The sequence below is a fragment of the Narcine bancroftii genome, chromosome 11 (assembly GCF_036971445.1).
Source record: "Narcine bancroftii isolate sNarBan1 chromosome 11, sNarBan1.hap1, whole genome shotgun sequence".
Lineage (NCBI taxonomy): Eukaryota > Metazoa > Chordata > Chondrichthyes > Torpediniformes > Narcinidae > Narcine > Narcine bancroftii.
Window position 1 is genome coordinate 77,559,831 of NC_091479.1, and position 18,486 is coordinate 77,578,316.

The following is an 18,486-nucleotide window of genomic DNA, read 5'->3' on the forward strand; positions in this document are numbered from 1 at the left end:
ACACAGGCTGTGGGCTGCTGGCAGCCTACGGTTGAAGGAGCCACATGGGCTATGGGCTGTTGGAGACAGGCTCATGGGAATCAGATATCAGAATTGGGATTTGAGAGGATGCCGAGGGCAAGAATGATGCCCGAAATGCCTCAGGCACTGAGGATTCTTGATCACATCGGAGGTTTGGATCTGGAGCTTGAGTTGGCGATGGTTTGAACTGGAGTCTGTGAGGCTGAAAATACTGTGGGAGATTGGAGGGAAATCCATGGACACTCGGTATTTCTGAAGGGTCTCTCTTTGCTCTTTCTCCTTTAGCTAGGGGTGACATGTAATCCTCACGGTGACTCTTCGCTTGCCTTATAGTGGACAAAAGTGGTTCATCAAATATATTGCTTTTTTAATGTATTATTATGTGATAAAATAAGGAAGGTTTATTATATTTTGATTTTCAAATTATTTTGGCTTTGCATGTAGTTTGGTTTCAGTGTTCCAGTGTTGCATTGTGGATTTTTGTTAGGAAGGGGTATTTCCTGGATTTTGTGGTTACAAAGAGGGTTATGTACTGAGTTCTATTCTCTCAAGGGTACTCGATGAGAGTTGCAAACTGGATGTTGTTACAGTGCCAATCCTTAGTACAAATAAACAGTATATCTGATTCCAGATATGCAGATGAACCATAATTTATGGAAAAGAACCAGATTTATAGTCTGCACTTTTCTGAGTTAGTTGAATTCAAAGATTGATATGTTAAAAAGAGCATGTATTTGAATATCTACAACCCATTGAATAGTTTGAGTATCGGATCAACAGTAAGTACCTTAAAAAGGCTACCTGGATGAGCTGCTATATGGCCTCCAGCATCAACATAAGTGTGCTCCAGTGCAGGTTGAGCACTTTCAAGGAAGTGGGGGAAAAGGTTACTGGATTCTTAAGAAGGGAGTAGAGGTGGAATGAATAATGCCTAGAATTCTCAGTGCATTTTTGGAATCAGTGTTAAGATATTTTTTGTTGTAAAACATGAGACCAAATCATAAAAAAAGTTGATTCAAACCAGGATCTTTATTAATGAGTATAATTTGTTGATAAGCAAAATAGAAACTTCAAATTCAAGCACTAATCCACGTGCATATTCAGAGCACCAGGGTATTTTAAGGTAATCTTAAGCAAACTAATTTTGACTTTGATCAAGGTATTGTTAACATATCAAATATAATGAATCCTTTATGCTTATCTTGAAAAAAATAGGACAAGTTTTTTAAGGGTTGGAAAAAAATAAATCCTTAAGTTTTAACTTGAAGGAACAGAAGAACTGCAGATGCTGGAACTTAACTGGTTCTGGGGCAGATGTGCCCAGTACAAACTGGCCGGTCTACATCTGGACAGGGCTGGGATCAATCTCTTAGGGAGATTGTTAAACTCGTAGGGCAGAGGGATGGGAACCTACAAAGAATGAGGAAGCTGGTACAGAGACTAAAGCTAGAGTTAGGAAAGAGAAAAGGAAAAATAGAGGGTATAAAAGTCAAAAACAAAAGATGCTGAGGTCACTAGATTTTTAAAGGACAATGAGCATAAGGGCACATTATCTGAATGCCCATTGTATTAGAAACAAGGTTAGTGAACCTGAGATGCAAATCAGTACCCAGGCATATGATTTAGTGGCCATCACAGAAACATGGTTGAATAAAAAAATGAGAAGCTGGAGAGACCCAGTGGGTCAGCAGCATCCATGTTCTAGTTCCAACACTTGAGGAGGGAAGTGTCTTTTCACCTGAATTAGGCAGACACATCAATAATCCAATTGTCACCTTGTTACTGGAATTAAGGTTGAAGATATTTGCAAGGGCTCATCTTTTTTCACATTAGTGCTGGGCCCTCCCACCAGGATGGAATAATCAGAAAGCTCGCATCACCCATGAATTGTCCAGCCATTCACCATCATTGACGTCTAGATCATGCAAGACTGCAAAATTTTAATCTGATCATTCATTGTGTTGTTGCTTAGTTCTCCTTAAGGCTCCCCCTTTCTGCTGATGGAGGATGATAGGATTACCTACACAAGGTCAGTGTGGTGGACATTCTTACCAATGCAGTCATGCTCGGATGAATCATTTACGAGTAAATTGATGAGGATAAAGTCAGATTTTTTTTTCCCTTTTTTTGGTATTCTCTTCTATGATAAAGGGTTTTTGGTCTGCTGACCCATTGATGTCAAATTTCCTTCACATATGGGAATTTCTGAGCAAGGTGAGTGATGATGACAATGTGGCGGTTTCATTTGCATTTTCACTGCTTGTGTGTACACACACACACACACACACACACACACACACACACACAAAATTTACCTACAGCCCTTGGTATGTATCGAACAATGGGAGGAAAGTGGAGCCCCTGAGGAAAACCCATGCAGACACAGGTAAAATGTACCAACTCCATACAGACAGCGCAGGATTTGAACTCCAGTCTCGATCGCTGGCGCTCTAAATAACAGCATTCAACTAACCTCTATGACAACTGTGCCACCCAAGAATTAAATAATCTGGAATACCTGGGTGGAGTGGACTTGAATATTCCATTGAGAATTGCTTTTATCAATTATTTTTGAATGTTAAGCGATAAAAAGTGAAGTAAAAGTTAATTTTAAAATAAAGACAGGGTACGAACATGTTTTAAGGATTTCTGATATTTTCTCACTTTTCAAGTTTTCAGAATTTATTTAATGGCAGGTATATTGTTCTTAAAATTATAATACACTGTACCAAAATGGACTCTGCATTCTTCAGTTCTGGCTAGAGCCTACATACTTTCGTAGGCAAGTGATCTATCCAACTATATTTGTAAATGTGAGTAACAGGATAGTTACTTAAATGAAAAGTATTATTTATGTAAACAGTTGCAAAATATTGTAATTTGCAGTTATTGTTGAATTTAAGTGCTTTTTTTCTGATCTAGTAAACACTTTGCATGCTTCTCTCTATTCTATTCTGCAACACAATGCCCGTGCGAAGCAACTTGTTGAAAGTTTGCACAAGTGCAACAACTTTGGCTTTAAATGGCCCAAGGTATGGAAATCTTTTTTTTTAAATTCCAGGTCATTCTCAATGTTCCATCCTTTCATTTAACCTGCACCAAAAAAACAAATGTCTGTCTTCCATTGTTCTTGTGTCTGGTGCACTTTAGAGTGAGTGCTCTGCTCATTTGTTACTCAAGTATGCTTAATAAGCCAAGTCATGGGAAGAATTTAACACAATGAATATTATATTTTTGTTTTTAATGTGAGTGTAGCATCAGAGGCAAGATATATTTTTCAGTCTTGCTGAAAAGAGGCATAAACAGAAAATGCCTTACTCTGACAATATGGCATAGTTAGTGTCTTACTCTGGTATCTCATTGACAGAGACATCGCTGCGATTGCCACGACTGATCAGTCGCGGCAACTCGGGCGACTCGGGAGACCAAAAAATGGCTTGTTGCCGTAGTGTCTCTTCAATCTCCTTGGTCTCCAGCAGGTCTCGGAGACGTCGCGGACAAAATTAGTCTCCGCGACATCGCCGCAACTGATGGAGACGTCTCCGAGACCTGCTGGAGACTGGAAAAAGTCTCCAAAAATATCGGGCATGTTTGAATTTCCCGCGACTCCCCGGAGACCTGGCTAGTCTCCACAACCAGCGGAGACTCGAGTCGCCACCAGGTCGCCACCTTGTCGCCAAGCCAATGAGATAGACCCTTTAGTAAGCAGGAGTTTCAGATGCTAGTGGATTTCCACCAGCCTTTTAAAAAGGCACGGCTCATCATTGACCTTCATCCACCATGTAAAGATATTACTCATAGGAAAAATAACTGAGGTGATCTTAGAATTGTGTTCTCTGTCCTTTTTAAGACATTGGTCACAACATTAGGAAGTGAAAGCCAGCAGGATCTGAGACCTTTTGCAAGGAAAACAAAAACATCTAGATAGAGCTAGAAAAGTTATCATTGTTTCAAAGCCTTGGCAACGACTGGTAAAAGAGGTGTGCATGGTATTTTATTTATAATGTGCATTTTGCAAGTACAAAATATCTCACAATGCCTGATCGACATATGGAAAATATTCATACTTTTGTGGATCGTCCAACATTGACTAACTACAAATGAAAGTCCCAATTAAAAATGCTGATGTGTTGTGCTTCAACAGTGCTTTCTCCACTCTTGTCCTACCCCTCTCAAAAAATAATTGAAAAGACTTTGGCAGAGATTGAGTGGTTTTGAATCATTCAAAAAGTATTAAAAATTAAATTGTTTAAATATTTCAAAAGTTGTTAAAGATTAATAAACTTTGTTAACAGTAATGCAAACTATATTAATTAAAGTAGTGAAAATGGCAAGCTAACATTATTTCTCCCAGCTGTTCCTCTCTATTCAAATTAATGTGCTTCCTTTTTCTGTGCCAGGTTTACCCTGATGTAGATTCAGAAAACCGATTCCACGGTAGAAATGATGTGGAATTTGAAAAGTATGTCCTTTGTTAATGATGGAGTCCAACATTGGAGTGCAGGCGCAAGACTCTCTGTGGAGGTTCGGCCAGCAAGTTTGGGCCCTTCACATTTGCACATGTTCCTAACATGCTGTCACTTACTGGTATTGAATGTAGCAGTTTAGCATGGAAATTTCAACATTTGCCAGGAAGTTCAGACCCAATGCTTTCCTTAAATTCATGCCATGCATCTTGTCCAACCATTTGAATCAGTAGCTAGGCCTTCATCCTAATGACTCATGTTGAAGGCACTACCACAGTACAAGAACACTGAAAGGGTATTTTGGGTTAAATATTTGAGCCATGGAATCAGGCTTTGATTGACTTTCATTATTAGAAAAATAGTGCTTGCAACTCCTTCACCCATTGTTTCAAGAAGTAAAATACATATCTGAATTGAACATGTAAGCAACATGAAGCTTTGATTGACTTTCATTATTAGAAAAATAGTGCTTGCAACTCCTTCACCCATTGTTTCAAGAAGTAAAATACATACCTGAAGAAATGAACATATAAGCAACATGAAGTAAGGAAAATGAAAATATCTACCTCTGAAAATCTGACATTATTACAGTTTTGTGCTCTTTCCAACCAAACTAGTTGCAAATACTTTCCATACAGATTTATTCTCATTTCTGCCCTCACCCCTCACCCCCCCAAGATGTCCTGAAGTCAGAGTCTTTTCACATTTGGAATATTAATAATTTGTTGTGCTGAGTGTCAGTGTGTAAATATATCACGTAAACTGACTATTTCTCCATTTCTCAGAATAAGTAGCAAATGGAGAACAAATATTTTCCTCATCACTTCTCGTGGCTTTCCACAATTCTGAGTTACGATCTGGATGTATAAAAGGAATGTTCTTGTTCAATGTGATACCCTATTTAGATTAAGTTTATCATAGATATCTTTGCAAGAAATTATGAACTGATTGCCCTAGATCTCGATTCCAGAACTGCTCATAAGAAACAACATACTGTATTAGCAAGGTTGCATAGACATCTTATAAAACACAGGATTCTGTTGACACCATGATTGTGAAAAAACACACAAATGCTGGAGAGACTCAGCAGGTCAAACAGTGCTTATATGTAGCAAAGGTAAAGATACATCACTAACGTTCCGGGCTTGAGCCCTTCATCAAGGTGACACTAAGCTAGGAGGGGTTGTGTGCATGGAAGAGGGGGTCAGGAAGCTCCAGTGTGATTTGGATAAATTGAGGGACTGGGCAGATACATGGCAAATGCACTACAATGTGGATAAATGTGAGGTTATCCACTTTGGTAATACAAACCGGAGGGCAGATTACTATTTGAATGGCAATAGATTAAGAGATGGGGAAGTGCAGAGAGACCTAGGGGTACTTGTACACCAGTCTCTGAAGGCGAGCATGCAGGTACAGCAGGCGGTTAAAAAGGCAAATGGTATGTTGGCCTTCATATCAAGAGGGTTTGAGTATAGGAACAAGGATACCTTACTGCAGCTATACAGGGCCTTGGTGAGACCACACCTGGAGTATTGTGTGCAGTTTTGGTCACCTTATCTAAGGAAGGATGTTCTTGCAATGGAGGGAGTGCAGAGGCGATTCACCAGGCTGATACCTGGAATGGCAGGAATGACTTATGAGGAAAGATTGCGCAAATTGGGATTGTACTCGCTGGAATTTAGAAGGTTGAGAGGGGATCTCATAAGAGACAGATAAAATTTTGGCAGGACTGGACAGAATGGATGCAGATGGGATGTTTCCAATGATGGGAAAATCCAGAACCCGGGGCCATGGTTTGAGGATAATAGGCAATCCATTTAGGAGCGAGATGAGGAGGAATTTCTTTATCCAGAGGGTGGTGAATCTGTGGAATTCATTGCCACAGAGGGCAGTAGAGGCAGGTTCATTAAATATATTTAAGAGGGAATTAGATCTATTTCTTCAGTATAAGGGTATTAAAGGTTACGGAGAGAAGGCAGGGACGGGGTACTGAACTTTAAGATCAGCCATGATCTCGTTGAATGACGGAGCAGGCTCGAAGGGTCGAATGACCTACTCCTGCTCCTATCTTCTATGTTTCTATGTGTGTGGGAACATTTGTGTGTTTTTGTGTAGAAAGCTTGGTCTGCATTGACAAATTGGAGTGAAGGGACTGTTTCTGTGCTGTGAAGCCCTTTGACTGTGTCATATGAAGTAATAGAAAAAAATGGAAAACCTGAGAATTGGGAGAATTTTATAATTTGGTTAAAAAATGGTTAGGAGTGTCATTAAGAGAGAAAAAATAGAGCACGAGAAAATTTGGAAGAGACATTAAAGAGTTCACAGGTATTTTTAGAAAAAAAAGATTAGTGAATCTAAATGCATGTCCCTTTCTTACAATTACAAACAGATAATTTATTTTGGAAAATTTAAAAATGGTTGAACAATTAAACAAATGTGTTAGTTCTATCTTCATGAAAGAGGACAAATAACTTTCCAGAAATGCTTTGGAGCCAGGAATCTATGAAAAGGAGACAATTGAGGATATGAATATAACAGAAAAAGAGTGCTGGAGAAATTTGAGAGTCTGAAAGCCAATATATCACTAGAGTCTGACAACCTGTATCCCAGAGGTTGCCATGGAAATAGTGGATACATTGGTGTTCTGCTTCCAGATTTCTATGGTTTGTGGAATACTTCCTGTAGATTGGAGGGTGGAAATATAACCCAATGGGGGACTGATAGACTGGTTAGTTAGCACAAGTAGGAGGGAAAATGCCTGGAGTTTTGTTTCAAGGATGTGATGACAAGACACAGAAAATGTCATTGAAATTACCAAAAGCATGGATTTATAAAAGTGGAATAATCTTTAACAAACTTAAGGTGGGGGCAATGACTGAAAAAAAAAAATTTTTTTCTATGTAGATAGAAGGAGAGAAGTAAGGAAGAAACAAACTAAACTTGACTGCTTCACAGAAAAGGGGGCCCAAAAACTTTGAGTGGACTCCTAAGGTGGCCATAGCCAAAACAACTTTGATAATGGCGGGACTAAATGTAGGGTTGGGAATAGTATACTTGCAATCAAATTTATTGACAGACAGGAAACAGAGCAGAAAGGAAAGGATCTTTCCTTACATGGTGAGTAGTGGGGTATGAGTGTGATCGGAGCTTGGAACCCCAGCAACTTACAATACAGTCCTCCACAGTATCTTGCACCCTTGGTATGCCTGTAAAAGTTGGTAAGCAACCACTGGAACATGACAGCGTCTTATAGCTGGTAAAGAGAGTCTCTGATGCTCCATCTTGGTTGTAACAAAAATCCTGTTGGACCAGGACAAGTGATTTGCTGATATTTTCTCCTAGGAACTTGAAATGCTACATCATCTCCAACTCGGCACCATTGAAATACATTGAAACCTATGCATCTCTCTGTATCCTAAAGTCAATGGCCAGCTCCTTAGTTTTGCTAGCATTGAGACAGAAGTTGGTGTCCTGACACCATGCCACCAGACTCTCTTTCTCAGTCCTGCCAAAATTTTATCTGTCTCTTATGAGATCCCCTCTCAATCTTCTAAATTCCAGCGAGTACAATCCCAATTTGCGCAATCTTTCCTCATAAGTCATTCCTGCCATTCCAGGTATCAGCCTGGTGAATCGCCTCTGCACTCCCTCCATTGCAAGAACATCTCTCCTTGCCATTTTTTTCTGTGCCACGAGGGATGCACCAAGCAACTCTGGCCTCGATGAGCAGTGAACCACCACACTTGTTGCTCCCATACCTTCAATAAGTGGTAGCATTTTTTTTTGGATGAGTGACATTGCAGTGTAGTTTCTGCTGGCTGAATGTGAATTTTGTAAAAGACAAAGACAAACTCCAATGTGTGGAGTAGGTATCTTGTGGGTAAATCGATAAGTTCTGGAAAACTTTGAGAGTTGATTATTTACAGACTTTCACAAACATTCCAAAATAAAATTAAGAACTGTGAAGTTATTCATTCTGAATATGAAAAATAAAAAACCCCAGAATATTTGCATTATGGTGAAAACTGATATATTTGGAAGAACAATTAAATTTGGGTATCCGTGGACAGAAAGGTCAAGCAAGATTCAAAGAGGTTTATAGAATTTTGGTCTTTATCTCAAAAAACTCATAGAGATGGAGAACAAAGACAGGTGAAAGGAATTGAAGTTGAGATGTGCCACAAGATTCCTGTGTGGATCCTGCAGTCATATATTCCTAGAGTATAGAAATGCCCATGCATCTGATGATTTACAAGCCTCACAGAATGACGCACGCACACCAACAGGATCTTGCCCTTTCTCCTGGCTTGTTCCCAGATGATCAGCAGGGTCTTGAACACTGTCGGACACTTATAGACATAAGTGTTCAGATCTGCTTATTGGCAGCTTGTAAAGATCTGCCCAGCAATGGTATCCATTTCCAAAAGTCCAGTAAAACAGAGCCTCCTACAGACTAAACCCAGCCACAAACTGAGAACGACAATAATATGGCAGAAACACCATGGTCGAGGTTATTTCTTCCATGGATGCAGCAAGATGAGGGAGAGGGGAGATTTTTTCTTTAATTTGTGAGTCTTTTACTTTAATTGGGCAATTTACTATGTAAGATATTTCAATGTAAGATCAAATTGTGATTTGCAGAAATGATTTACATTTTGTATTTTTATCAGAAGCACTATTTTCACAGCACAGGGATTGGCAGAACAATGGAGCAGATGAGTTCATGCCCTGCTCCACCTGTATTGTAGCTCTTTCACAGGAAAACTGTCTACATTTGGAACTTTTGGAGTGGTCAGGATTTATGAAGTAATTAATAAGCTTTTGCTAGTTCCATAATTTGGAACTGATGTAAAGGACCTGAGCCACCAAACATTGTGAGTGGTTAAGTTGAAGAGGACATTACAGCAAAATATCAACTTTCAGACAGATTTGAAGCACTGTGGCTATTATTTGCCGTTGCTAGTAACAAAACCACGAGAGCTCATAATTTATTAGTCATGTCAGTACCTGCAATATGCAGGCATACACAGAGAACGTAAAATATTCTGTACATTGTTTTCCTGAATTTATTGAGAGCAAATTATTGGTCTTTATTAATGTTACACGATTTTTGTATGTACAGCAATATTTACATGATCAACAGTACAGTCTCTTGGACATTTGGCTTTCAGTCCTGCAATTTGTGACACTAACATTGAATAACACTTTATGCAGTACCTCATGCTTGTTCAGTGTGTGTGGTCTATATTGTGATACATAAAAATGATAATGTAAAAATCAGCCCAGGTAAACTAAAATGTACTCCTTGCAACTTTTATTTCAGAAAACTTGCTCAGATAATCTTTCACATTGCCATAATTACAACTAAATTCATGATTTTTTAAAAATCATACCAAGCCACCGAGTTACAATCCCCAATTTCTTCCTTTGTGAAAAAGAGGGAAACCACATCTCATTTTGGCTGTTGTTGGTGTTCATAATACAGGTTGGCAAGGAAGGATTGTATGACTTCCAAGCATGTCTGGAATAAGAATTAGTTTCACCAATAAATCGTTTAATCACATAACTTCTGCCATTATTCAATTATATACAAGCTCCATTGTAACATAAATGTAACTATGAAATTGATTATTGTTTCTCTTCTCTGACTCTCATGGTCTCTCTAGCACATTTTTAATCACATCAACATAATCGCTTTCCATTGGGGGGAAATTATTAAGACTTATAGACATTTTAAATTAGTGTTTTAATTTAAAATTTCTTATGCTGCTGCAATCTAGCATTAATCAGAGAGGCAGCAGTGGCATTCTGACCCTATCGTTGAGAAGAGGGCTGTTCAAAGTACATTTCTACTGATTGTTTCCCCATCCCACTTCCACAGAAGCACCTGTTTCTCCTCAGTGTTTGATATGAATATTTGACACAGCAAAAACTGATTTAATCTGGTATGGAAATTCATGAGAAGCAAATATTGTCCTCTGTGAAGCAGTAAGTTGGAACTTACGGCAGTTTATTATTTGAACAATTTCAGTAATCTAGATGCTGTGATTTAGATCACCAGTACAGAGACCGTCCACCAATGCAAGGTCTGAAATATTCTGCTAGAAGACAGGGAATCGTGAAAAAGACTTGCTAGATCAATGGAAAAGGAATTGTAAGTTTGGCAATGAGGGCCAAAGCTTGCAAGTAGTGGAAAATCTTGTCATCAGAACGGTAGAACCAGGACACATTTGCCACTTTGGACAATGAGAATGCCAAATATGTAAGCTTTCTGGGTATAGTATCTATCTTCTAGTCAAGTTAAGCTTTGCTGTTTAGCAGTGTTAAATATGACACACATTCTTTTACTTTCCCAAAAATGTATTTTAACCACATGCACTTTCTCGGTAATTGTTTGGAATTCTGGTGCTCTCAATTAAATATCAGCTCTGAATGAATAGATTTGTTGTTGACACTGAGAATACAAATAAAATTCATTAATCTGATACCAACTTGAGCTCCTCTGCAGAAAACCGTGCTGATTTTGCACAATCCCTGCCTTTCCAAATGAACATAGTCCTTGTCCCTCAGAATCTTCAACAATGTCCCTACCATTAATTCTCACTGGCTTGCAATTTTCAGGCCTATCCTTTTTTTTAATAAGGAGACAACATTAGCCAGCCTCCACCCATAAATAATGAAGATGCAAACATATTTGCTTCCACTGTATTTGAGGAAGAGAGCTGGATGAATTCTTATCATTTATTTTTAAAAATATCTAATTATGTTTCTATATTATTTAACACATTGGTTGAACATAAACTCTTAATTTGTATAGTTGAGTAATTGTGTCCATTTATAAATTGAGCCTTTGTGAAAACTGTAGAGATTTTTTAGATTTTTGGGAAAGTAAGCTCAGCAATTTGCACTGTAGACAGTTCAATGTTTATGATGTTTACATTAATATGCTTTAAATGTTAATGTTAAACTACATTATTGTTCAAATATACCTTCTGCATTTGGTTTTACAGGTAGAAGAGTTAATGGCAGCAATGGAAAAGGTGAAGCAAGAACTGGAATTGATGAAAACTAAGCTCTCGTCTACCCAGCAGTCCCTCGCGGAAAAGGAAGCACACCTCACTAACCTTCATGCTGAGAGAAGGAAGCATCTCGAAGAAGTTCTTGAAATGAAGTAAGTTCAGACATGCTAATTTACTGTTTTAGTTATGACCTCAGTCCCCTCTGACTATCCGACATAGTTACTTTTGTTTGCTTTTCTAAACTAGATTTTATTATTCATGTCTTTTAAAGCAGTAAATTTATCGTGATATCCCTGAAATATATTCTTTTTCTGACTTTGAATCAATTGCACATGTCATCAATTCATTTGTTTCACTTATGCTGACCTTGTGGAAATGTTATGAAGACTTGAAGATGGGCCATGCTATGGCTCCAGTAATGACAGCTGCTCAAAGTTCAGGAAGAACATCCCTCTTTATTTGAAGAGATCAAAACTAGAGGTATCATTTTGTTAGTACTTCCTTGAAGAAAATAACTAAAGATTTTAGTGCTTTGCAGCATACTAGACAGTAATAAATGAAAATAGTGCAGTTTGTGGCAGGTAAAAGGAAATCATTATCAAACAAGTTTTGCAAACATATTGTCAATAATGTTTTTTTTCCACCCAAATAGTTGGTTTCAGTATTGCCTTTGTTCACATCCTCAGAATACCGGAAATATTCAGTAATATAGGAATCCCTTCCTATAACTCTTCAGAGCTAACCATGCTTTGTAAGTTATGAGAAATCAATACTTTGCGTTATTTCTCTGTAGCTTGGGAATAGTTACCCTTTCTTATCTGATGATGGGGTTGTAGAGCGTGTTGAAAGAACCAAAGACTTGTTGATCCAAACCAAGGCTTTTATTAACTAAAAGACTGGAGCATATCACAAGTAGGTTGACCAGTCCAGAATGATCTGGTCTGGCTAGGAGCAACCTGCCAGTAGGTGTGGCTACGCTCTCAGCCAATCACAGTCATCTTACACTACAATCTGTACATATACACATTGGTGATAGAATCTGTACTATCGCAGGGGTCACCTTGAATACACATTGCATCCTACACAAAAAAAAGCATAGTGCATGGACAGTCTCAGCATTATGCTGAGTCTCTTTCTGTTCTGTCTGAATCATTTGCTTCAGGTGCTGCACTGTATTATGCTGACTGATAACTACTATTGATAGAGGACATTGAGGATACAAGTTTAGAAGGTGTCTAACTGTGTTGATTGTCTCAAGGCTGCATCTCTTCTGTCTCTGAGACATGCTTGGCTAAGCTTGTCAGCCATCAGTATGTGTTTTTCCCAAAGAGTGCCAAATATTTCTTTATATTGTATGACTTATCTTTACTATCAATCTCTACAACCTCTTTGCTGCTTTATGAACCTTAACTGTTCTCCCAGTGTTCACTGATGAAACCTCTCAGATCCAAAAATCATAGCAAATAATTCATATAATATCTCTAAATCAATCAGTGCTTTGATTTTAAATTCTTGGCTTAACTCCTCCTGTAAGGAACAACCCTTTTCTGAGGTATTTGTAGTGTCATCAAAAATTCAACACAGGCTCTATTATAACTTATTGATTTATTTGTGAACATGAATTTTTATTTGCTCATGAACATCCAAGTAATATCATTTCATAATCTTGGGCAATTTTCTGTCACTCGCATATTTCACTTTGCTAGAACTAGCTCAGATCATTGATAGCTCTTGGAGTTCGCTTTGCTCTTGGAGCAACTTTGCCCTGTCCACTGGAACAACAAGGACTTCCAAGCGGCCAACCATTTCAATTGCCACACTGATATGCCTGTCCAAGTTAAGGCCACTCGCAAACAACTTGTATTCCGACATAGCAGTCTCCAACCAGATGGCATCAATATCGGCCACCAATTTCTGTTAACCTCCCCCCCCCGGTCTTCTTTTGTCTTCATCCCTCTGTTTCCCTTCCTTTAGCACTCTGTCCTCTTCCCATATCACTGCTTTCTCTTCTAGCCTCTGACCTGCATCCACCTCTTGCCTTTTAGCCTGTGTTCCTCACCCTTTCCTTTCTCTCCCAACCCCCGCATTTTTATTCAGGCATCTGTCTGATTTTCAGAACTCCTGAAGAAGAGCCTAGGCCTGAAACATCAACTACCTTTTACTTTCTATGGATGCTGTGTGACCTGCTGAGTTCCACATTTTTGGACTGCACTAGTCCACAGTCTCTGCAGATTTCCTTGTTTATCACCAGGTAATTGATGAGTTCCAGAATGCATGCAGAACTACAGTTTGGCAACATCTCTGAGGCTGTGCATCTCTTCACAGCTTTCACTTAATTTTTATCTGACTTCAATCAATCTCTGATGATAAAGTGATCCAATGCAACCTTCAATTTGAATTTCAAAATTATTTGCTAACTTCTTCCAGAATCTGCTTGTCAGCGCTTTTAATTCCTTCTCTTAGTGTATCTCTGCCCCTTTGTTGTTGTCTTCTAGATCATATACTATGGTCCTTATTGAGATCTTCAGTGTTTGCAGAAATTCCGCAGGTCCTACATTGATTTTAAATGGCATTTTCCCACAATGGCATCAAGCAAATGGATTCTTAAATACAAGCTCCCCTTATCAAGCTCTGCACACCATGACCTGTTGTTTGCATCCAGCATACGAAAGGGTTTTGATCCAAATGGATTTGTTGAAGTATCTTCTGTAGGGGGCATTATAAATTGTTCCAAGATTAAATTGGTACTCTTGTACCAACATCTTGGTGTTGAAACAGTTGGTGAGTTATTCTTTCACAGAATTAACCAAGTTTGATGCCAGCTGCATCATTTTCATCTGCCCTGAATTTCATCTTATTTCAGTCCCTTGATCACGTTGCCTGCTCTATGTAGTTGAGATTTCTTCGTCATCATGAATCATTTGTTGAAATGTCTTTCCATATCTTAAACAATTATTCCAACATGCAAGGCATTTTTCAATCCACTCATGAAATCTACCCACAATACATCAACGTTTAAGTAACCTTTTTATTTCACTGCTTGTACTTCCTTCAGTTAGTTATCCAATATGTTGGGCTTTGTTATGGATAACTGTGCATAACTCTGCAGCTTTGCATCTCTCCAAGCACTGTTTTAAAAGCAGATAGGATATGATATTCAAAATTTGTTTGGGCAGGTAAATGGATAGGAAAGGATTAGGAGGATATGGACCAAATTCAAGCAGTTGGGGCTATCCTAGAACCCCAACTTGGTCGGCATGGACATCAGGGACTGAAAAGTCTGACACATGCCATATGGCTCTTCGACTCTATTGATTTGCATGGATCATTAGTCAGATTGTTTGGAGGCATTCTTCTCATTGACACTGCATTTGGTTGAAGTGTACCAGGATGGTGATTTGTCAAATGATAATGCAAATCAGCCTGGTGTGAACTGCATGTAGAGTAGGATTTGGGATCAATGAAAAAACATTCACTGACATTTGCTGTTGTTTTTGTTCTATTTTTAAAGTACTGCCAGCAGGGTGTACTTGAAATTGCAGACACAAGAGTTTTTCCCAAAATTATATTTTAGTAGATACAGTTATATCAACTTTGCTGCAAATAGTCATTTTACCAAAATTGCTTTGTTCAATTCAGAATACTGTCGAATATAAAGCTAAGGAATAGCAAGATTAATATGAATTGAGCCATGTTTTTTTCTCACTTTAACTCTAAGCATACTCACAAATATTTTTATTTCTAATAGTTCACAAGTGTGTTCATTTGTTACAATACTGTAATTGGAGGTATTGCCTATTTAGAGAAATTACACTTGCCAATATTTTGGGGTTTTTTTTTGTTTCCTCTCTGCAATAGCAGAGACTCAGAAGATGAGTTATGGATCAGCTTGTAAGATTTTATCAATTGCATCCTGAGAATAGTGATCAAGGCTGGACTAATTATCACTCTGACTGTTTCACTAATATTGGGAAGTGCAGGTGGTCAATGTAATGATTCAAATTAATTCATACTTTGATCACAATTTTGCCTGGAAAGTGGGCACATAAATATGAGTTAGGGGCAAGAGTAGACTCTTCAGTCCTCAAGCCTGCTTTGCCATTTAAGATGTTTGCATTTCCATCAATCACGATAACTTTCACGTTAATGCATATCAAAAATTTAGCTGTGTCTGCCTTAAAATATTCAAGCTTCTACTATCCTTTGATAAAGAGAGTTTTAATGACTCACCACACTCCGAAAGGTTAAAATATCATTTAATCTCTGTCTTAATTAGGTCGCCCCTTATTTTTTTAATTGTTTTTGATTCTCTGTGAGAAAGACCATTCTTTTCATATCGATTCTCTGGATCTGATATTTAATTTCATTTAGAGATACTGTACAGTCACAGGCCCTTCTGGCCCAGAGCCCGTGCCACCCAATTAAACCCACGTGTCCAATTAACATTCCCAGCCACGTCTTTGGAACATGGGAAGAAACTGGAACATCTGAAGGAAACCCATGCAATCAAGGGGCAAACATACAAACCCTATATGGACAGCTCCAGATTTAAACCCGGATATATGTTAGATACCCCCATAATTTTTCACATAGAGGGTATCAGAGATATGCTGTAGAGCTCAGTATATTTGTGATGTAAAGAGGACATTTAGACATATATTTGGATAGGAAAGGTTAAGAGGAATGTGGACCCATCACTAGAAAATGGGACTTGCTCAGTTAGAAATGCCATGGACAAATTGGGCCAAAGAAGTTGTTTTTGTGTTGTTTAACTTTATAATTTTTCTGGTCTCTGGTGAATACAAGCCTAGCCTATCCAACCTTTCCTCACAATACAAAATGTCCATTTCAGGTAGTTTAGTAATTAATCTCTCTGAGCTGCTTTGAACCTATCAACATCCTTCCTTATTGAGAGGACTGATAGTGTACAAAGTACTCCAAAAGAGGTCTCAACAATACCCTATATAACTGATGCATAACATCCCAGGTTTTGTATTCCACCCTCTTCACCATAAACAATAAATATCTATTGACCTTCTTAATCATTTGTTGTGTCTGCATACTGGCCTTTTGGGCATTATGGAGTAGAACACCCAGATCTTTCTGCTTCTCAGAACTTTGCAATTTCTCAACTTGCTTTTTTTTATTTTTCCTGCCACTTTTTCCCACAGGTATTTGTGCATTTTCTTAATCAATCATTATCCCTTAATTCCTCTCTTTATACATTTTCTTCATAAATCAATGCCCCTTATTTTTCCCATTCTTTGTGTCATCAGCTAGTTTAGCAACCATACCTTCGATGACATTGTAAGTCATCTGTATACATGCTGAAGAAATTTGCGATCCCAGGGCTGATCCCTGTGGCATGCTCATTACATCTTGCTAACCAGAAAAAGGCCCTCTCATTTTCTCCCTTTCCATCTCCCCTTCCATTCTTCTTCTCTTTCCTTTTGCTTTACATGATTTGCCATCCTTTTCTTTACATGATTTGCCATCCTCTTCTTTGCTCCTAAATTTGAAGACTTTTATTTCAGCAATTTTCCAATTGTGCTACAGCATTAGATTCTTCATGTGAAAACCTTCTGTGGTGTTCCTCAGCAATTAAGTTTGGGAATCTGCTTGTTGAATCCATACCTGGTTAGATCTAGCACAAATACTTATTCAAATAGACATTTTTTGCTTTTTAAAAATAATTTAGGTTATTTGATGTTTTTTTTTTATTTTCACCCTTTCTATGAATAATTTAAAAATGTGCTTCTTTTCAGTTTTTATATATCAAATACGTTTCTAAACAATGCAGTTAATACTGGCTAAACTTGGGGTGTGGTTTATCTGTCTGTCAATATTTTCTGTGGTTTTGTTCTACCTCTCATTCAACCCCTGCATCAGCATGTGTAATTTCATGACTTCACGAGGCCCTGCTACTATGGGAGCCATGTAGATACCATAGTTTATATGCTGGAGAATTGTGCCAATTTATGTTCCATGTCACATGATGCCTCACAGAGTATAAGCCCATTTGGAGATTGGCAGTCATGAATAATAGACTGCAAAACATTAGTGGCCACAGAGCAAAAAGGTGATTACAGGCATCTTGCTGCAAGTGGAAAATTCTGGGCCAAAACATTGAAAACTACTTTAAGGCACTTTTCAAGTTCCCATCTGAAAGATGCAACTCTGGATTGGGTTCTAGGAAATGTAGTAGGGAATAAAGCAAGAATAGTGAAATATCTAGAAAAAGGTACCCTTAATGCAATATAATTCAGCATAAAACGTTGTAAGAAATATAAATTGTGAAAACAATACATGAACAAAGTAATAAATTTCAGTAGGATTTTACTTAGAATGAAAATTGGAAATAAGACCTTGGGCAAACAACGAGAAATTCAATGCGAGAGGCGATTGAAATATAGATCACATCGTTCCACAAGCAGCAACTTGGGAACAACAATCTGGTTTACAGGAACCAGGAGTGAAATCTTAATTAAAGCCAGATTTTAAAATTGTACACATAATAAGTTTAGGGTTAACAATGCAAAAAAAAAAAACCTCTAGTATTATGGAGAGAAAAGAGATTAAGAAAGTAAAGAAAGAGTTTTACATTGCAGAACTGGTAAGAGATAAATGCAGTAAAGGATTTTATACTGAATACTCAAGAAATTTGCTCACACATGAGGGGAAAGCAGACATAGCAAATATGCGCCTTGCCTCAACTGGTAGGAAGAGTATTATTGTGGGACAAAGAAATCCAGCAAAAAAGTCTAATTTGATGCAATGTTAAATGATGCTTCATATTCGAGTAAGAAACTTGTCAATGCTACCAAAGGTGCTGGAAGCCAAAAAAAGATGTGCCTCAAAAGGTACAAATAGTCACATAGACATTAAGCAGAAAATCATTAAATAAAGAAAATTATAAAGGCAGTGTTCAAATACATAGATCAATATTGCCGTTACTCTTTGTGACATCTTCATGAGCA

The 18,486-nt window shown here is 38.1% G+C and overlaps 1 protein-coding gene across 9 annotated transcripts in view; it reads left to right on the forward strand.

Annotated features, from left to right (window-relative positions):
• LOC138745950 (ELKS/Rab6-interacting/CAST family member 1-like) overlaps positions 1-18,486 on the forward strand; it is a 539,260-nt gene that overhangs the window by 176,338 nt on the left and 344,436 nt on the right. For 7 of the 9 annotated variants that reach the window (XM_069903518.1, XM_069903519.1, XM_069903516.1 and 4 more), the window contains exon 15: positions 11,501-11,661. In XM_069903518.1, the coding sequence (XP_069759619.1) occupies positions 11,501-11,661 (161 nt within the window). Of the gene's footprint in view, positions 1-2,999; positions 3,054-4,421; positions 4,546-11,500; positions 11,662-18,486 lie in introns of those variants that run through there. The other 2 variants (XM_069903524.1, XM_069903525.1) reach the window with 2 other exon arrangements.